Source organism: Neomonachus schauinslandi, chromosome 4 (assembly GCF_002201575.2).
Source record: "Neomonachus schauinslandi chromosome 4, ASM220157v2, whole genome shotgun sequence".
Taxonomy (NCBI): Eukaryota; Metazoa; Chordata; class Mammalia; order Carnivora; family Phocidae; genus Neomonachus; species Neomonachus schauinslandi.
Window position 1 is genome coordinate 79,936,451 of NC_058406.1, and position 21,648 is coordinate 79,958,098.

Below are 21,648 nucleotides of genomic sequence, written 5' to 3' on the forward strand. Positions count from 1 at the left end.
AAAATGTCTTTCCATGTATTTGTGTCAGTTTTTTCATTTTAATTTTTTTAAGCTTCCCTATTAAACTTCCAAGATACACAAAATTAGTTTCAATGGTACAGTAATACACAAATCCTTTCTCTTGGAGAATATTAAAGGAAATCTCAGATAATTTCATACCATCCCTAAATACTTTATTGGGTGTCTCTAACAGATAAAATCTCCTAAGGATGATATTGATACCATTATTATACTTAAAATTTAAGATAGTTTCTTAATATTACCTAATTTCCAATAGTAGTCAGAATTTCCCAATTGCCTCAGAAATGTCTTTTTCCCCCTTTCAAACCAGGAATCAAGGAAAGTCAATGTGATGATTTATTTAGTCTTTTAAGTCTCTCTATAAATCAATTTACCTTCTCTCCCTTTTTCTTTTATTGATTATTAGAGAAACTGGGTCATCTATTCTGTATGATTTCCCACCTTGTTGATTTCGGTGATTATACCTCCATGTCATTTTATACATTCCTCATATCCTGTTTTCTGAGATGAGGCTTGATCAGATTCAGGCTTAATTTTTAGCAGGAATATTTTGTAGGTGCACTCTATGTAATTCCTATTGTATCACACCAGGAGGAATATGTCTGTCTCTTTGTGATGTTAACATTTATCAGTAGGTTCGGGTTTTGTCAGTGTGACGCATCTAGAATAGAGCGCTCCATCATCCTTTCACTTTCTTGGTTTTATTAGTTAATGATTGCAGTTTCATTGGGCATTGCAAAAATGGTGATATTCTTTTTTACCCCTGCATATTTTAGATGATTCTGTTAAGGCTTTACATCAAATATTTGTCATACTGGAATACCCTTTTTATAAGAAAACAGGATAGATTTTGAATTTAAAAACATTTCCTGATGAGTTGGTACTGTAGTAACCTCCAGTGTAGCCACTGAGGTTTTTTGTTGTTAGAATCATTGTGGTGGGGCGCCTGGGTGGCTCAGTTGGTTAAGCGACTGCCTTCAGCTCAGGTTATGATCCTGGAGTCCCGGGATCGAGTCCCATATTGGGCTCCCTGCTCAGTGGGGGGTCTGCTTCTCCCTCTGACTCTCTTCCCTCTCGTGCTCTCTGTCTCTCATTCTCTCTCTCAAATAAATAAATAAAATCTTAAAAAAAAAAAATCGTTGTGGTGGCAAGGACTTTATTTTCCAGTATTACAGCAATGATTAAAAAGTCTTTGTTTCATCTTGAGCCAATGAGAGCTCATAATATGGGTGGCTTTGATACTTACTTGCTTGAAGTACCTTTTCTTGTTCCAGACCTTTAATTAGCCATTTCTTTAAGAAAATTCTGGTTCCTTCGGGTGGGTAGTGGTCCTTAGAGACCACAATAATGTGGGTGCAAAGTTGCTAATTGCTGTTAGGTTGTTATTACTTCAAAAGCTCTTTTAGTGGACAGAGCTAGCAGTGTTTTGAAGACAAATACTGTGAGCTCATTTGTTATTTTCAATTCATACTTAACAGTTTTTATTTTTCTGATTTGATATTTGTACCTCTTGTGCATTGAATATTTTCGCTTGCTAATATTAACAAAATATTACATATGTATACTAGTTTTTCTTTTTTTTTTATGTTAATCACCATACATTACATCATTAGTTCTTGATGTAGTGTTCCATGATTCATTGTTTGCGTGTAACACCCGATGCTCCACGCAGTACGCGCCCTCCTCAACACGCACCACCAGGCTATCCCATGCCCCCACCCCGCTCCCCTCCAGAACCCTCAGTCAGTTTCTCAGAGTCCATAGACTCTCATGGTCCGTCTCCCCCCTCCGATTTCCCCGGCTTCGTTCTTCCCTTCCTATTTTTTATTTTTTTTAACATATAATGTATTATTTATTTCAGAGGTACAGGTCTGTGATTCAACAGTCTTACAAAATTCACAGTGCTCAACATAGCACATACCCTCCCCAGTGTCTATCACCCAGCCATCCCATCCCTCCCACCCCCTACCACTCCAGCAACCCTCAGTTTGTTTCCTGAGATTAAGAATTCCTCATATCAGTGAGATAATATGGTACATGTCTTTCTCTGATTGACTTATTTAGCTCAGCATAATACCCTCCAGTTCCATCCACGTTGTTGCAAATGGCAAGATCTCATTCTTTCTGATGGCTGCATAATATTCCATTGTATAGGGGCGCCTGGGTGGCTCAGTCGTTAAGCGTCTGCCTTCGGCTCAGGTCATGATCCCAGGGTCCTGGCATCGAGCCCCGCAACGGGCTCCCTGCTCCACGGGAAGCCTCTTTCTCCCTCTCCCTCTCCCCCTGTTTGTGATCCTGCTCTCACTGTGTCTCTCTCTGTCAAATAAATAAAATCTTTAAAAAAAAAAAAATTCCATTGTATATATATATATACCACATCTTTATCCATTCATCTGTCAATGGACATCTTGGCTCTTTCCATAGTTTGGCTGTTGTGGACATTGCTGCTATAAACATCGGGGTGCATGTGCCCCTTCGGATCACTACATTTGTATCTTTGGGGTAAATACCCAGTAGTGCAATTGCTGGGTCGTAGGATAGCTCTATTTTCAACTTTTTGAGGAACCCCCATACTGTTTTCCAGAGTGGCTGCACCAGCTTGCATTCCCACCAACAGTGTAGGAGGCTTCGCCTTTCTCCTCATCCCCGCCAACATCTGTCATTTCCTGATTGTTAATTTTAGCCATTCTGACTGGTGTGAGGTGCTATCTCATTGAGGTTTTGACTTGGATTTCCCTGATGCCGAGCGATGTTGAGCACTTTTTCATGTGTCTTTTGGCCATTTGGATGTGTCTTCTTTGGAAAAATGTCTGTTCATGTCTTCTGCCCATTTCTTGATTGGATCATTTGTTCTTTGGGTGTTGAGTTTCATAAGTTCTTCATTGAGTTTGGATACTAGCCCTGTATCTGATATGTCATTTGCAAATATCTTCTCCCATTCTGTCGGTTGTCTTTTGGTTTTGTTGACTGTTTCTTTTGCTGTGCAAAAGCTTTTTATCTTGGTGAAGTCCCACCAGTTGATTTTTGCCCTTGCTTCCCTAAAAGCCTTTGGCGATGTTTCTAGGAAGAAGTTGCTGCGGCTGAGGTCGAAAGGGTTGCTGCCTGTGTTCTCCTTTAGGATTTTGATGGACTCCTGTCTCACATTTAGGTCTTTCATCCATTTTGAGTCTTATTTTTGTGTGTGGTGTAAGGAAATGGTCCAGTTTCATCCTTCTGCATGTGGCTGTCCAATTTTCCCAGCACCATTTGTTGAAGAGACTGTCTTTTTTCCATTGGACGTTCTTTCCTGCCTTGTCGAAGATTTGTTGACCATAGAGTTGAGGGTCCATTTCTGGGCTCTCTATTCTGTTCCATTGATCTGTGTGTCTGTTTTTTGCCAGTACCATACTGTCTTGATGATGACAGCTTTTGTAATAGAGCTTGAAGTCTGGAATTGTGATGCCACCAGCTTTGCTTTTCTTTTTCAACATTCCTCTGGCTATTCGGGGTCTTTTCTGGTTCCATACAAATTTTAGGATTATTTGTTCCATTTCTTTGAAAAAAGTGGATGGTATTTTGACGGGGATTGCATTGAATGTGTAGATTGCTCTAGGTAGCATTGACATTTTCACAGTATTTGTTCTTCCAATCCATGAGCATGGAATGTTTTTCCATTTTTTTTGTGTCTTCCTCAATTTCTTTCATGAGTATTTTAGAGTTTTCTGAGTACAGATTCTTTGCCTCTTTGGTTAGATTTATTCCTAGGTATCTTACGGTTTTGGGTGCAGTTGTAAATGGGATCGACTCCTTAATTTCTCTCTCTTCTGTCTTGTTGTTGGTGTATAGGAATGCCACTGATTTCTGTGCATTGATTTTATATCCTGCCACTTTACTGAATTCCTATATGAGTTCTAGCAGTTTTGGGGTGGAGTCTTTTGGGTTTTCCACATGCAGTATCATATCATTTGCAAAGAGTGAGAGTTTGACTTCTTCCTTGCTGATTCGGATGCCTTTTATTTGTTTTTGTTGTCTGATTGCTGTGGCTAGGACTTCTAGTACTACATTGAATAGCAGCGGTGATAGTGGACATCCCTGCCGTGTTCCTGACCTTAGGGGGAGAGCTCTCAGTTTTTCCCCATCGAGAATGATATTCGCTGTGGGTTTTTCATAGATGGCTTTTATGATATTGAGGTATGTACCCTCTATCCGTATACCCGTGAAGAGTTTTGATCAAGAAAGGATGCTGTACTTTCTCAGATGCTTTTTCTGCATCTATTGAGAGGATCATATGGTTCTTGTTCTTTCTTTTATTAATGTATTGTATCACATTGATTGATTTGCGGATGTTGAACCAACCTTGCAGCCCAGGGATAAATCCCACTTGGTTGTGGTGAATAATCCTTTTAATGTACTGTTGGATCCTATTGGCTAGTATTTTGGTGAGAATTTTTGCATTCATGTTCATCAAGGATATTGGTCTGTAATTCTCCTTTTTGATGGGGTCTTTGTCTGGTTTGGGGATCAAGGTAATGGTGGCCTCATAAAATGAGTTTGGAAGTTTTCCTTCCATTTCTGTTTTTTTGGAACAGTTTCAGAATAGGTATTACTTCTTGAAATGTTTGGTAGAATTCCCCTGGGAAGTCATCTGGCCCTGGGTTCTTGTTTGTTGGGAGATTTTTGATGACTGCTTCAATTTCCTTAGTGGTTATAGGTCTGTTCGGGTTTTCTATTTCTTCCTGGTTCAGTTTTGGTAATTGATACATCTCTAGGAATGCATCCATGTCTTCCAGATTATCTAGTTGGCTGCATATAGTTGCCCATAATATGTTCTTATAATTGTATTTCTTTGGTGTGTTGGTTGTGATCTCTCCTCTTTCATTCATGATTTTATTTATTTGGGTCATTTCTCTTTTCTTTTTGATAAGTCTGGCCGGGGGCTTATCAATCTTATTAATTCTTTCAAAGAACCAGCTCCTGGTTTTGTTGATCTGTTCTACTGTTCTTCTGGTTTCTATTTCATTGATTTCTGCTCTGATCTTTATTATTTCTCTTCTCTTGCTGGGTCTAGGCTTTATTTGCTGTTCTTTCTCCAGCTCCTTTAGGTGTAGGGTTAGGTTGTGTATTTGAGACCTTTCTTGTTTCTTGAGAAAGGCTTGTATTGCTCTATACTTTCCTCTTAGGACAGCCTTTGCTGCATCCCAAAGATTTTGAACAGTTGTGTTTTCATTTTCATTTGTTGCTATGAATTTTTTTAATTCTTCTTTAATTTCCTGGTTGACCCATTCATTCTTTAGTAGGATGCTCTTTAGCCTCCATGTATTTGAGTCCTTTCCGACTTTCCTCTTGTGATTGAGTTCTAGTTTCAAAGCATTGTGGTCCAAAAATATGCAGGGAATGATCCCAGTCTTCTGGTACCGGTTGAGACCTGATTTGTGACCTAGGATGTGATCTCTTCCGGAGACTGTTCCATGGGCACTAGAGAAGAATGTGTATTCTCTTGCTTTGGGATGGAATGTTCTGAATATATCTGTGAAGTGTCTTTGGTCCAGTGTGTCTTTTAAAGTCTTTATTTCCTTGTTGATCTTTTGCTTAGACGATCTGTCCATTTCAGTGAGGGGGGTGTTAAAGTCCCCCACTATTATTGTATTGTTGTCGATGTGTTTCTTTGCTTTTGTTATTAATTGGCTTATATAATTGGCTGCTCCCATGTTAGGGGCATAGATATTTACAATTGTTAGATCTTCTTGTTGGATAGACCCTTTAGGTAGGATATAGTGTTCTTCCTCATCTCTTATTACAGTCTTTGGTTTAAAATCTAATTTGTCTCATATAAGGATTGCCACCCCAGCTTTCTTTTGGTGTCCATTAGCGTGCTAAATGGTTTTCCACCCCCTCACTTTCAATCTGGAAGTGTCTTTGGGTCTAAAATTAGTCTCTTGCAGACAGCATATCGATGGGTCTTGTTTTTTTATCCAATCTGATAGCCTGTGTCTTTTGATTGGGGCATTTAGCCTGTTCACATTCAGGGTAACTGTTGAAAGATAGGAATTTAGTGCCATTGTATTTCCTATATGGTGACTGTTACTGTGTATTGTCTGTGTTCCTTTCTGGTCTATGTTACTTTTAGGCTCTCTCTTTGCTTAGAGGACCCCTTTCAATATTTCTTGCAGGGCTGGCTTGATGTTTGCAAATTCCTTTAGTTTTTGTTTGTCCTGGAAGCTTTTTATCTCTCCTTCTATTTTCAGTGACAGCCTAGCTGGATATGGTATTCTTGGCTGCATATTTTTTCTCATTTAGTGCTCTGAATATATCATGCCCGTCCTTTCTGGCCTGCCAGGTCTCTGTGGATAGGTCTGTTGCCAATCTAATGTGTCTGCCGCTGTAGGTTACAGACCTACAAATCTCTCAAATTCTGTCCTTGTGATCCAGTAGGTATTTATCTCTCTTTTTCTCAGCTTCTTTATTTTCCATCATTTGGTCTTCTGTATCACTAATTCTCTCTTCTGCCTCATTTATCCTAGCAGTTAGAGCCTTCATTTTTGATTGCACCTCATTAATAGCCTTTTTGATTTTGACTTGGTTAGATTTTAGTTCTTTTATTTCTCCAGAAAGGGTTTCTCTAATATCTTTTGTGCTTTTTTCAAGCCCAGCTAGTATCTTTAAAATCATCATTCTGAACTCTAGTTGACATGTTACTAATGTCCGTATTGATTAGGTCCCTGGCAGTCGTTACTGCCTCTTGTTCCGTTTTTTGAGGTGATTTTTTCCATCTTGTCATTTTGTCCAGAGGAGAATGGATGAATGAGAGAACAAATGCTAACAGGGTAACAACGTCCTCAGAAAATATGCACTATAAACAAATCAGAAGAGACCTGAAACCGGGGGAAAAGCAAGGAAAAAGAAAAAAACAAACAAAAACAGAATATGATCAAATATGATCAGGCTGGTGCATAGATCAGTGCCACACACTAGATTTTGGGCATGTTTTGGTCTGTTAGAAGAAAGTGCCTCCCAAAATTTTAAAGAAAAAACTTGGGGCACCTGGGTGGCTCAGTCAGTTAAGCAGCTGCCTCTAGCTCAGGTCATGATTCCAGGGTCCTGGGACATCAGGCTCCCTGCTCGGTGGGAAGCCTGCTTCTCCCTCTACCACTCCCCCTGCTTGTGTTCCCTCTCTCGCTGTGTCTCTCTCTGTCAAATAAATAAATAAAATCTTTAAAAAAAAAAAGAAAAGAAAAACTTAAGGCTTAATATAATGGATGGAATATGACTGTAAAGATTAAAAGGATAAAAGATTTTATGAAAGGAATTGGTAAGATAATTTGGTTGAAAAAAGAAGAGGTTTTTTAAAAAAAAGAATGTGATCAGGCAGGAGACTAGAACAAAGCCATACACTAGAGATTTAGGGTATATTTTGGTCTGTTAGAAGAAAATGTATCCCCAAATTTTAAAGAGTGAACAACATATATATATATATACATATATATATATACCAAAAATAAGGTTAAGTACTATGAAGGGATAAAATATGACTCTAAAAATGAAAAACAAAAAAGATTTTTTACAGAAGCGATTGTTAAGATGTTGGTTGAAAAAGGGAAAAAGAAAAATTCAAAAGAAAAATAAAGAGAAAGTTAAAAAAAATTTAACTTTGAAAGACTAAAGAATCATGGGAAAAGAGCCATGAATTCTACGTACAGTATTCCCCTAGTGTAGGAGTTCTGCCGTTCTCATTGATCGGTAAACTTGCTTTTGGCTGGCTGTTCTTGCTGATCTTCTGGGGGAGGGGCCTGTTGCCGTGGTTCCCAAATGTCTTTGCTCGAGGCAGAATTGCCCTGTCCTGCGGGGTCCAGGCTAAGTAATCTTCTCGGTTTTGCTTTCAGGAGCAAAGCTCTCCCTGCAAGCTTTCCGTACAGCTTTGGAGGATGAGAGTGAAATGGTGGCCTCCCAGTCTCAGCCCCAGAGGAGCCGAGAACTCAGGGCCCCACTCTTCAGTGAGCCCCCAGAGGAAAGCAATCAATCACTCCCGTCTCCCCGGTCTCCGGCCGTACTCCGTGCTCACCTGGCCGGTGACCAAGCGTTTCTATCTCTGGCACATGACCCGTTTGGAGTCTCCAAACCCAGCAGATCCCTGCGGTGCGCTCCTGCGCCGCTCTTTCTGGGGGAGGAAGGGAAGTCTCTCCCCGGATTTGCCGCTTGTTGGGTCCCTGCTGGAAGAGCAGTGGCCTGACTGCTGCAGATCAGGGTTTATGGCAACCCCAAGCTGAGGGCCCACTCCTCGGCTCTGTCTCTGCAGCTGGCTTCCTCGCTCTGATACCTGGGAGCTCTGCCGCACTCAGGCACCCCCAGTCTTTCTGTGACCCTGAAGGTCCTGAGACCACACTGTCCCAGCGAGGGTTCCACTCCCCTCTTAGCCACTGGAGCGACGTCCCTAAGCAGAGCCGAGTTCTCAAAGTTCCGATTTTGTGCTCTGCTGCTCTATCACTTGCCAGTAGCGGCTGACGGAGGCCCCCTCCCCCGCAGTTTATCTTCTCGTATATCGCCTCGGATTCACTTCTCCACACGTCCTACCTTCCAGAAAGTGGTCCTTTTTCTGTTCAGAGAGTTGCTGCTATTCTTTTCTTCGATCTCCTGTTGAATTTGTAGGTGTTCAGAATGGTTTGATCCCTCTCTAGTTGAGTTCCTCCGACCAGACGAAATTTAGGTCTCCTACTCTTCCGCCATCTTGCTCCTCTAGTCCTAGTTTTTCTTTTTAAGGGAACATCAGTACTACACTGACATTGTAATTACTGAATATAGTTTAAGGTTTCTTTGCAATTATTTTTGTCCTTATAATTACAGAATTCTGAAGTTTATTGAGAGAATTCTGTGTGTAGTTTTACTGTCAAGTTGATAGTTAGGTTTAATGGTTTCTTTTTGGTTTTGTTTTTTAGGCCCCCCCCCCCCCCCAATTTTTGGCTTATTTCCCCAAGTAAAAAGTAAAACAGACTACATTTATAATGATTCTTAAATTCCTGTCCACTCTAATTTGCTTTTTCTATCCCATCATTTTCATTAATTTTTGGATCTAATATAAACAAATGTGAATTGCTTCCTACATTCTCCCTCCCATCACCCTGGAGAGAAAGTGGCAGCCTGTGCAGATTATAACAGCTATAACTTCTGGAAATCACTCCGTGGCTCGGAAATTTCTTTTTTCTTTTCTTTTTTTTTTTTTTGGTACTGCTGTATGGAAAGTATATGAGTGTCTCTGTTCCTGATAGCCTGCCCAATAGAATATATTGTTCAGTAATTGGGGTTTTGCTAGTCTGATAGATGGCACATAAATGTATTCATTTGAATTGGTTTTCACTGTGAGCAAGATGAAATAGCTTTTCAGTTTAATCTTTTGCCTATTTTTTTAATGGGGTAACTTTCTAATTTTTCACAGTAGTCTGTATTTGAAGTTTATATGCTCGTTTTGATCCAAGTTTCATCAAATTAAACTAATACAATTGAATTTTTTTGTTTTTCTTTTTCCTCATCAAAATGTCTTACTGTGAGCAAATACGGTTTGTACAATTTCTTCTTTATGGAATTTCTTGAGTTACTCATTAAATAGATTATGATCTGCTTTTGTGACTTTCATTGTATTTAAGTACAGGGATGAATTGCACGTAACTGAAACATACCAGCTTGAGAATTTAAAAAACTGTGGTACACCAATATACTAGAATGCTATGAAAATGTTGATAAAGTGAAGTTCATTGGTAGTGTTGAGTTTTTTAAGAATCTCTAAGCTGTCTTATTAAATTAAAGGAAGACGGTGTGAAGCAGCATTTATTTTTTTTTTTTTTAAGATTTTATTTATTTTTTAGAGAGCGAGCGAGAAAGAAACAGCATGAGAGGGGAGAGGGTCAGAGGGAGAGGCAGGCTCCCCGCCGAGCGGGGAGCCCGATGTGGGACTCGATCCCAGGATCCTGGGATCACGACCTGAGCCGAAGGCAGACGCCCAACCGTCTGAGCCACCCAGGTGCCCCCGTGAAGCAGCATTTATGGTGTGATTCTCTTTTGTATGAATATTAGAAACATAAATACAAATTTTTGGACAGGATTTGGAATAAATTTAATGATAACAAATTTTGAACTGGGGAGAACTTCACATTTTTATCTTTTTGGACTTTAATTTTCTAAATATTTGGAATTAATTAGTGTTGAATGTTATCAGTGCTGTTGCATATGCTTATGTGTTCTTTTTAATCTCCCTTCCACCCTGCCATGAGTAGTGACTGCCAGGAATTATTTTATCCTTTTTATATATGATTTTGTCATGTATATATCAAAAATGTATTATTTTGTTTTCTTGAGTCTTATGAAAATGGTATGCCCATTTTATGTTTTCTGTGCCTCGTGTTTTACTTTAACAGTGTTTTTAATTATCAGCCATGCTTTTGTAGTTATGTAATACTCATTGCAGTGTAGTATTAGTCTGTCCCTGATAGATCTCATTTCTTGTTGGAATTCACCTGGGTCATTTACCATTTTTGACTTAACTGGTGCTCTGAACATTTTTGTATTACTTGGTGCACGTGTGCAAATGTTTTTGAGAGTATATATCTAAGAAGAAGTATTGGTACGATGGAGAGTATGTTGAACTTTACAAGGTAGTACTAGATTATTTTTCAAAGTATTGCTCCAATTTATGTTAACGGTAGTATAGAAGAGTTCTTGCAGTTTCACGTTCTGATCAGCACCTGGTCAAGTATTAAGTTCCTTAATTTTGCCATTATTAATGAGGTGTTACATCTTTATTTTCCCTCAACATGTTTATGGCCATTAGTGTTTCTACTTCTGTGAAATTTTATGAAATACCTATTTGTATCTTTGCCTAATAAAAATTTGAATTTTGTAGGTTTTTTTAATGTATTATTGTTACTGATTTTCTATTGGTTATGTGTTAATATTCTCTCCTAGTTGGTAGCTTTTCTTGGCACTTCATGCTGTGTTTTGATGAACAAAAGCTGCTAATTTTAATGGATAGAGTTTCAATACGGCCACAAGTTCCCTGTGCCATCATGATTAAAATTATTTATATGTTCCTCTTCACCCATTTAAATATTTCCCTTGTTTTTATGGGAATCTTAGCTGTTGCTTGTTGGAAATCTTTAAAGCAGTCTCTAATAATGGTTTTTAAGTTTTTATCTGTTGTTGGAATAGTTTCTTTCATAGAGATTTTGTGGCCACTCTGTGGGAGAATTTATCAGTATTTTTCATGGTTCATTTTCTTGTGTTTTAATTTAAAAAATCCTTACATATTCAGATTATGAAGGTATTTTTATACATTACAAAAATTTTTAGTTATGCCTTTTACAATGGTTTCTAATCATCAGAAAATTATTTTTTGTTTGTGTATTGTATTAGGGATCCAGTTTCATTTTTCCCCCCTTACAGAGATAGCCAGTTAAAATTACAGTGCCATTTCTTCATATTTTAGGTAAATATATGTTAGGGTGAAGGCTAGGTTACTGTATTAAATGCGGAACGTAGTGGTATAAATAGACAAATTTATTTCTCATAAGCTAAAGTCCTGCTGGTTTAAGAAAATGGTATCAGTCTGCTTGGTTATTCACTGGGCCAACTTTCTTTCATCTTGTTCCTTCATTATTTTCTAAGCTTTTGTTCTTTGTCTGCAGGGTCTGATAATATAGAATTGTGCTGTCTTATTTGTTTTTTCCTTTAGTTCTTCTCACCCTGAGGTTTTCTATCTGTTGTTTTGTTTAAAACTCAATTTTTGTTTTTTATTGATCCTTTTCAGAGTATCATTGCCATCCGTATTCTGTATTTTTATTGGTTATATGAGTTAGTGCTTCCACAGCTTCTAGTAGGTAGCTAGCACCCAGTGCATGTCTCCTTGGCAGCACCACCTCTGTGTTTAAAGAAATACTCACCCGAGTACCTTCTTTTCTGAGAATCTTGCTTTTCTCAGGAACTTGATGTTTGTTGGCATCCTTGTCCCCATGACTTTGGGTCATGGTTCCTTCTTCTCCAGAAAAGAAAGTCTTTGGGCAGTTCTCAGTCCTGAAACCTAACAGAGCCCAGGGACTCTTGTCAAGGTCAGTCTTCAATTCTTGCTTGCCTTCCTGGTAGCTTAAGCAGCTTTTTTACCTGGATACTTGGATTAAACTATTATGATGAACAGGATATTCAATAACCAAGATTAAAAAAAAAAAGAAAAGTTTCAAGTACTGGAATGAAAATAAAATGTCATTCAATTTTTCTACTCATATTTGTAATTTTTCTACTCATACTATTTTTTACACTTATTTTTTTCTTTTATGTATAGATTGTATCTTTGCATATTAGCATTTTCCTGATTGTTTTTGTGGGATATTCACTTCTCCTGAAATGGTCATTTTTGTTACACAGGAGAAAAAGTTTCTGTGGTCAGATTTAAAAAGGGACATTAATGCCTATCTTAACACTTCATTTCCTTTCTTAATTGAATCTAAGATCAATTGACATTCCATCTTAGATGAATTTTAAGAATACATATTTTTAGTAGAGATTGTTAATCCGAGTTTAAGTTCTAATTCAGTTTGTTTCAGTAGCCATGACTGTGGAACAGCTATCAATTACTGTTTTTATTGAGTCATTTGATTTTTATATCTCTTCCAACTTAAGCATCTGTGCCAAGATATATAAAATAAAATTGTCCCATCAGTTAATGTGGAAACATTAATATTTTCAGTACTGTAGAATCACTTATTTTGGTCCTAGAACTGGTAAGCTTTATACTCATTGGAAAGACCAACATAATTTTTTAAAAATGTTTATAAACATTTTCAATAATTTTGGTAAAAATATCTAGAATTTCAAATAACTTGATATTCTGCTGACTCAGTTATGAAGGCTGCTAAACCTACTCTTCTAGCAGTATGTGTGAAATCATTCGAGGGAGAAAAAAGCCCACAAATAAAGCATTTTTTAAAAATTGACAAGACTCGAGGGCGCCTGGGTGGCTCAGTTGGTTAAGCGACTGCCTTCGGCTCAGGTCATGATCCTGGAGTCCCTGGATCGAGTCCCGCATCGGGTTCCCTGCTCAGCAGGGAGTCTGCTTCTCCCTCTCCCGCTCCCGCCTCTTGTGCTCTCTCTCTCTCACTCTCTCTTTCAAATAAATAAAATCTTTAAAAATAAATAAATAAATAAATAAAAATTGACAAGACTTTGCCATTCTTGAACATACATCGTAGGAAGGAGTGTCCTGCACGCATCACATCCGAATTACAGGCTTTCTTTTATGCTTCAGAAGATCTAAGATTCCTCACTCCTCATCTCCAGAATTACTTATGAATCCACTGGGGTGGAAGGATTTTGACTCACACAAATGTCTAAAAAGTAAACTGATAAGACGTATTTAAAAGAAGTCAGGTATACTTTTGAAAAGTATGGGAGTCTTTTTTGAGAACTAGGGCAATGGTTAATAATAAGCATTCATTCACTTATTTAGTCAACAATTATATGTGGACCCTGTGCTTGGTTGACCCTTGGGAATATTATAGTGAACACTGCTGATGTGGGTCAGACATGCTGTCTGGTAATCACTGTTCATGTATTATGACATTTAATCCCAAGGATTTTGATGTAAATTTTCCTCCATATTACAAATGAAGAAGTTAAAGCTTAGAATAGTTAAGTAATTTACTAGTTACATAGCTGGTAGGTGGTAGCTAAACTACAGAGTCCCTTTTCTTAGTGCCGTATCACATACTTGCCATAAAAACAATGAAAATTAGGATAAGCTATCACATCAACAGACTAACAAAAAAAAAAATCACATGATAATAGCAGTAGATGCAGAAAAAGCATTTGACAGAATCCAACATCCACTTATGATAAAAACTAGTAATAGTTTCTAGTTTTAGGAGAACTTCTTCAACTTGATGAAAAACATCTACAGGGGCACCTGGGTGGCTCAGTCGTTAAGGGTCTGCCTTTGGCTTAGGTCGTGATCCCAGGGTCCTGGGATCGAGCCCTGAGTCAGGGCTCCCTGCTCAGCGGAGAGCCTGCTTCTCCCTCTGCTTGCTCTGCCTGCTACTCCCTATGCTTGTGCGCACATGCACTCTCCCTCTCTCTCTCTCTCTGACAAATAAAATCTTAAAAAAAAAATCTACAAAGAAACTATAGCTAACATCATACTTAATGGTCAGAACCTCAATACTTTCTAAGATTAGATGCAAGGCAAGGACATTTTCTCTCATCAGTTCCTTTCAACATTCTATTGGAAGTTTTTGCTAATGTGCTAGGGCAAGCAAAGGAAATAAAAGGTATACAGAACAAGAAGGAAAACATAAAATTGTTGTTTGCAGATGACATGATAGCCTGTGTAGAAAATCTGAAAGAAATGACAAAAAATCTGGAACTAATAAGCAATTATTATACTGTTGCAGGATATAAGGTTAATATACAAAAGTCAGTTGCTTTTCTGTATATCAGTGATGAATAAATGCAGTTTGAAATGAAAAACACAATACTCTTGACAGCACCCAGAAAATGAATAGCTAGGTATAAATCTAACACAAAATATAAGAAGATCTGTATGAGGAAAACTACAAAGCTCTGATGAATGAAACAAACAAAAAAAACCCCAAAACAAATGGAGAGATACTCCATGTTTGTGGATAAGAGGACTCTATATTGTCAAGATGTCAGTTCTTTACAACTTGATCTGTAGATTTAATGCAGTCCCAATCAAAATTAGAGCAATTTATTTTGTCGATACCAGCAAGTGGATTCTAAAGTTTCTGGGGAGGGGCAGAAGATCCAGAATAGCCAACACAATACTGAAGAAAAACAAAATTAGAGGACTGACACTACCCAACTTCAGCACTTACTGTGAAGCTACAGTAATCAAAACAGTGTGGTTTTGGTGAAAGAACAGACAAATAGGTCAGTGGAACAGAATAGAGAGCCCAGTGTAGAGCCCCTGTAAATATAGTTGGCTTATCTTTGACAAAGGCACAAATGCAATACCATGGAGCAAATACAGTCTCATTAAGTGCTGGTGGAACGATTGGACATCGACTTGCGAAAGAATGAATCAAGACACAGTTAACACTCTTAAGAAAAATTAATTCCATGGATTTAAGGTTCCTCCTTATCTTTCCATGGTTTGATAGCCCGTTTTGTTTTACTTCTGAAAAATATCCCATTGTCTGGACATTCCACAGTTTAGTTATTCCATCTACTGAAAGACTTTTGGTTGCTCCCAAGTTTTGACAACTATGAATAAGGCTGCTATAAATATCTGTGTGCAGGATTTTGTGTGTACATTAAATTTTCAACTCCCTTGGGTAAATACCAAGGTGCACAGTTGTTGGATTATGTGGTAAGAGTGTATTTGTTTTATAAAACTTCCAAACTATTTTCCAAAGTAACTTTCCCTCACCAGGGATGGGTTGGGGGAAGGATGAATAAAGCAGAGCATAGAGAATTTTTTAGGGCAGTGAAAATACTGTATACAACATTATAACGATATAAATATGTCTTTATACATTTGTTCACACCCATTGAATGTACAACATCAAGAGTGAACTCTCAGTTAAACTGGATTTTCACTGATTATGATGTGTCACTGCAGGTTGATCCTTGGTAATAACTACCATTTTGCTCGGAGGTTTTGATAATGAGGGCCTTAATTTATGTGTGGGGGCAGGGAGTATATAGAAATCTCTGTTGCCGCCTTCTCATTTTTATTGTAAACCTAAAACCGCTCTAAAAAATAAAAGCAAAAAAAGAAAACGTTTTTATTGTCGATAGTGAACCAATACTTAGGCGAAAGGAAAGAAGGAAAAACTGTTGGCTTTGTGGAAAAGGGAGAGAGATTGACAAGAAAGTGGAGTTAGTTTTCTATTTTAGGGGTTAAAATTTTAAACGATTCCCAGTAGTGCAACAGCTGACATTTGTTTTTCAGTGAATATTTGGAAAATATAGATAAGTGACAGATTCATATTTTTAAAGATGTCTTATGCTAATGTGTTTGTTTGTTTTTTATAGAGAGGATCTGACGAACTACTCTCAGGCAGTGTTCTCAGTAGTCCGAACTCTAATATGAGCAGCATGGTGGTTACAGGTAAGTGTCTCTCTCTTAACGGTGTTGCTTAATTATTTGCCATTTTATGGGGCAGAATGTTAAAATGAAAATTTAGTCTTTTATCAGAATAGCCTTTTATAATTTATGTTAAATGTTTTAAATGTTTCTGTTGAAACACTACAGAGGAAATTTTACTAGAGTATATATGTGTAAAAAAAAAAAGTATGTGAAGTGTGTAAAAAATGTATTAAAAAAGTGAAAAACCTAAACTTGATGATTTCTGTGGGCAAGTACCTAAGTCTGATTGCCTTTTTTTAATCACAAAAATATAACCCTATTTCTTTCATGTTCTAAGTCCCCTCATTCTTGCCCCTTTTTTACTTTTGTTTTTAGTTTTTGTGTTTGCATTTCTTAGAATATTTTTTACATAGTCCCCCTGCTTCCCTGAGGGATATGTTCCAAGACTTGCAGTGGATGCTTGAAACTGCAGGTGGTACAAAACCCTAAATATACTATGCTTTTTCCTATATACCTTTGATAAAGCTTAGTTTATAAATTGGTCATATTAAGAGATTAACAACAACTAAAAATGGAACAATGTAACAGTACAGTATAATAAAAAGGTGTACTCACCCTTTTTCTTCCTATGATGATGTGAGATGATAAAATGGCTGTGTGATGAGATGAAGCTAGGTGAATGATGTAGGCATTGTGATACAGTATTAAGCTACAGTATCTCAGAAGGAGGATCATCTGCTTCTGGGCTGTGGTTGATAACTGGTAACTGAAACCATGGAAAGCAAAGCTGCAGATAAAGGGAATTACTGTGTTTTAAGTATTCTATATCCCACAAGCCCTGAAGCCCAACTAAATAAAAATAAAAAGATTCAGCTGCATAATTGTCTTTTTTGTGTGCTTTCACCCTTTTTTCTTTGCTCTAACAATATTTTAATTCTTTGAATTGAGTCCTTTAATGTTACCTCCCTATTATCTTCATACTTAGGGTATTTTTCTTGTATATGTCTGAAATAACATTGTTGGTTGTTTGTAATGTCTGTCTAAACAAATATAAACTAGTTTTGGACCCTAGTTTTATGGGCCAGAATTTGAGTCTGATGATGATGATGATGACGACAACTGAATTAGTTTACTTTATAACCCTGCATTTTACATTGTTTACCTAAAACCAAAGTTCCTTTCCTGAATTACTTGCTTGAGGAATTAATTGTACTGGATAGTAAAAGGGTTGTAAAAGATTAGAAGCGTTTTGATTTACTTCAGGTAGCTATTGCTTATGTATATGTACACCTTGGCACACACATACACATGCTTGGCAGCTCAGTTAAATAAAAACTGTAATGAAGTACTTACCAAATGTAGTCATAATGATGTGAAAATGAATTTGCCCACACATCATTATTGACTTTTCCATGATTACAAAGCAAAATCACTAGGCCATGGTTTTGATAGTCAAATTACAGTATACAAATAATTAAACAGGTTCAAATGTCTGAAATGCTGCTTTGCTAGTTTCATTTTTTAAAACAATATATATAGTGATGAATAGTTGAAATGTTTTAAAAAATTAATATGTAGGGCTATGACATAATAACTGATAGCAGCCTTCCCTTCTCCCCCCTGATATGCCCTCCAAAATCAACAACTATGAAACTGTATAAGATATATTGGACAACTGTTGTCTGGAATTGATGAGCAGACAGTACTAGATAATGACCCCTGAAAGAAGGGAATAGGATTATTATCACATGAGGTGAATCCCATAATCACTTTGGCTTTCTGCCTTGGGGTACTCTGCTATTATAGCACAGGAAAGGGGAATCTAAGCAGAGTATGAAGTCTCACTGAGCCAAAAAGACAGATTGGAATTCAAAGCTGCTCAGACATCTGGGATTTGTGGAGAAAGGTCCTGAAAAAGGAAGCTCTCCGGGGGTTTGAACGTAGGGCAGGGGTCAGAATTCAGTGTGGGGATTCATTTGATCAGCATTTTTGAATAATAGCTGGGCTGCCTGTGTGCAGATTGAGAACTCTGCATAGTCTGTCAGAACTGATGTGCTTTGGGGCTGAGAGCAAGAATGGTGGTTCCAAGGGTTGTTTAGTGCTCTGAGACCTTAGAGTTCTGGGAAGTCAGAATGCAGACATCTTGGAGAGAACCTCAGGCATTTAATTTAGACTACAGAAAGCCCAGTCGTTAAGAGAACGGATCACACACTATAGTAAGTGCCAACCTTAAGACTAAGTTAAGAAACAGATAGTTTAGGCTGACAACACATTAAGGATCACTAGTAATTTAATTGCTTGCCTAAACAAAACAGTACCCCCTAAAGAAGACATGATTTAGTCTTCATTTTGTGAACTGTCATTCACAATATCCACCATACCATTAAAAATTACAAATTATGGAAAGCATGAAAACATTCCACAAAATAGAGAAGCATTAAATAGGAGCAGATACCAAAATGATCTAGATAATGGAATTAACAGACAGGGAGACTAAATATTTTTAAAGCTATAAAGGAAAATACTAAATAGTGAACACATAGAGGCATGTGTTAAGAGAGATAAGAGAAGTAGAGAGCATATAGAAATCTCTGAAATATATTTGAGATGAAAAATTCACTGGGGCTAACAGCAGTTTGGAGACAACTGAAGAAAGATTATTGAACTTGAATACACATGGATAGACATTATTAAGTTTCCCAGAAAGACGAAAATATAGGGACAGGTAAGCTGTCTAATACATGTATAATTGGAATTCCAGAGAGGAAGTAAAGAGGATGGGGCCAGGTATATGTAATTGAAGCAATAATGGCTGAAAACTTCTAAAATTTTAAGAAAAATATCAAGTTGGATAAATAAAAAGAAACACGCTTAGGCACATAGTAGTCAAAATATTGAAAACTAATGATAAAGAGCAAATCTTATAGCAAGGAAAAAGCCATCTCACAGGAGACCAACACCTTCACTTAACTAAAAGGAAAAAAAAAGCTAACTTTAGGTTGAATAGAATGACACTACATAAAAACTTGCATTTGCAGGAAGTAACCAGGAGTACCAGGAATGGTAAATGTGTGTGTAAATTAAAAAGGCTCCCTTTTAATTCTTTAAATCTCTTTGAAAGACTGTTTATGTACATTAAAAAGCAAAACAAAACCTTTGTATTATGTGGTTTATTTATGTATGTAGATGTTTCTATGACAACAGTTAGCACTAAGTGAAAATAAATAGAATTTTATAGTTGTAGGGTTTTTATTATTTATATGAAATGATAGAATATTAACTCTAACATAGATTCTATTAAGATTGCATGTAATCTCCAGAAAAAAAAAAGATACAAGGAAGTGTAGTTAAATGTGAATAGAGAGAAAGTTGGAGGACTGATTCCTTGTTTCCAAAAGTTATTGTAAAGCTGAGTAATCAAAACAGTGTCCTGTTGGCATAAAGAAAGATAGATTAATAGAACAGAATAGAATGCAGAAATAAACCTACATAATTATGGACAGCTGGTTTTTGACTAAGGTATCTATACGTTAAAAAAAAAAATACTTGGATCTGTATCTCATACCCCATAGTTAAGAATTAGCTCTGAGTGGACCATACATGATGTAAATCTAAAATTATAAAACTTCTAGAAGAAGACAGAGTAGAAAATCTTTGTGACCTTGCTTTAGGACCCCAAAAACATAATGTATAAAAGAACAAATGGGACTTTGTCAGTTTTTAAAACTTGAAGTTTTTCAAAAGACATTGATAGTAGAATGAAAAAACAAGCCGTAGAATAGCTGAGCATCTTTATAAAGCATATAGCTGATAAAGAACTTTGATCCAGAATATATATAAATTTCGACTGTATAAACTCTAAAACTTAACAAGGCGACAAACAACCCAATGTAATAAATTGGCAAAAGTACTTGATAGTTCAGCAAAAACATATGGCAAGTAAGCACATGAAAAAGATACTCAAAGTATTAATCATTAGAGAAATGTAGATTAAAACTAAAGTGAGATAACATTACCCCCCTGTTATAATGGCTAAAATTTAAAAGATTGACCATACTAAGTGTTGGAAAGGATGTGGATGAACCAAAACTCTCATATACTGTTGGTGGGAATGTAAACTTGTAGAACTACTTGGGCAAATAATCTCGCAGTTTCTTAAAAACTTAAACATCTACGAAATGATGCAGCTGTTTGTCTCTTCGTTATTTATGCATGATAAAAGAAGGCATTTGTTCATTAAAAATAAAGCTAAAAAACTTAAGGTGAATGTTCATAGTAGCTTTTTTTGTAATACCCAAAGCCGAAAACAATCCAGATGTCCATCAACAGCTAAATGGATAAACAGATTGCAGTTTTGGCATTGTATTCCATTGCATACCATGAAATACCACTCAGTCCTAGAGAATAAGCTATTTTTTTTTAAGTAAGCTCTCCGCCCAACGTGGGGCTTGAACTCATGACCCCAAGATCAAGAGTCTCATGCTCTACTGACTGAGCCAGCCAGACTCTCCTAGAATAAGCCACTGATACATGTAGTATCAGGGATAAATCTCCAGATAATTATGCTGTGTGAAAGAAGTGGGGGGAAAGGAGTACATTCTGTATGATTCCATTTATATAAAACACAAGGAAATGCAAACTAAAGCAGTTTGGATTTGGGGGTGGGGAAGTGCAAGGGGGACATGGTTGCAAAGAGTAAAAGGAAATTTGGGGGTGATATGTATACTTACAGTATTTCTTGTAGAATATTTCATGGATGTATGCATATATCAAAACTTCTCAAATTGTATGCCTTAAATATATGTAGCTTATTGTATGTGAATAAAACCTCAAAAGGGCTGTTTAAGAAGAAAAAAGCCCATAGATGGATTAAAATGGAATACTATCAAATATTCTATTAGTGCAGTGCAAGAGAAGACCACTACCAAAAACACTGGGTAGTTAGAAAATAAATAGATGTTAAACTAACCTCTAAATACTAATGTGTTAAAAGTAAATTGGCAAAAAAAATCCCAAAACCTTAATCTGCTGTAGTGATCACTAGCTATGTGAAGCCATGAGCACTTGAAATGTGCTATTCCTAATTGAGATGTGTGTGTGGTGCATGTGTGTTTCAAAGACTGTAGTATCAAAAGTAGTAAGAATGCAAAATACTTCATTTTTTAAGATATTGATTGTATGTTGATATGGTAATATTTCAGATATATTAAACTAAAATATATTATTAAAATTAATTTCATTACTTTTTACTTTTTGATGTGGTTAATAGAATATTTAAGATTATTTGACTTGCTGAACGTTTCATTTGGACATTACTGATCTAAGAAGTTCATTTAAAGACAGAGATCGTCAGACTGGATAAAGCAAGGCCTAACTGCAGTACCTATTACTAGAGTCAGACTGAGGTAGAAGGACACAGACTGAAAGTAAAAAGGATGGAAAAAAATATTCTGTGCAAACAAGCACAAGAAAATTGATCTGGTTATATTAACTTCAGAAAGAATAGAATTCAAGACAAGGAGTATTACCAGATATAAAAAAACATATTTCATGTGTTTAAAGGG

The 21,648-nt window shown here is 36.9% G+C and overlaps 1 protein-coding gene across 1 annotated transcript in view; it reads left to right on the top strand.

The window, feature by feature from the left end:
• PTBP2 (polypyrimidine tract binding protein 2) overlaps positions 1-21,648 on the top strand; it is a 95,092-nt gene that overhangs the window by 16,740 nt on the left and 56,704 nt on the right. The window contains exon 3 of the mRNA XM_021689948.2: positions 16,030-16,105. Within this exon, the coding sequence (XP_021545623.2) occupies positions 16,030-16,105 (76 nt within the window). The remainder of the gene's footprint in view (positions 1-16,029; positions 16,106-21,648) is intronic.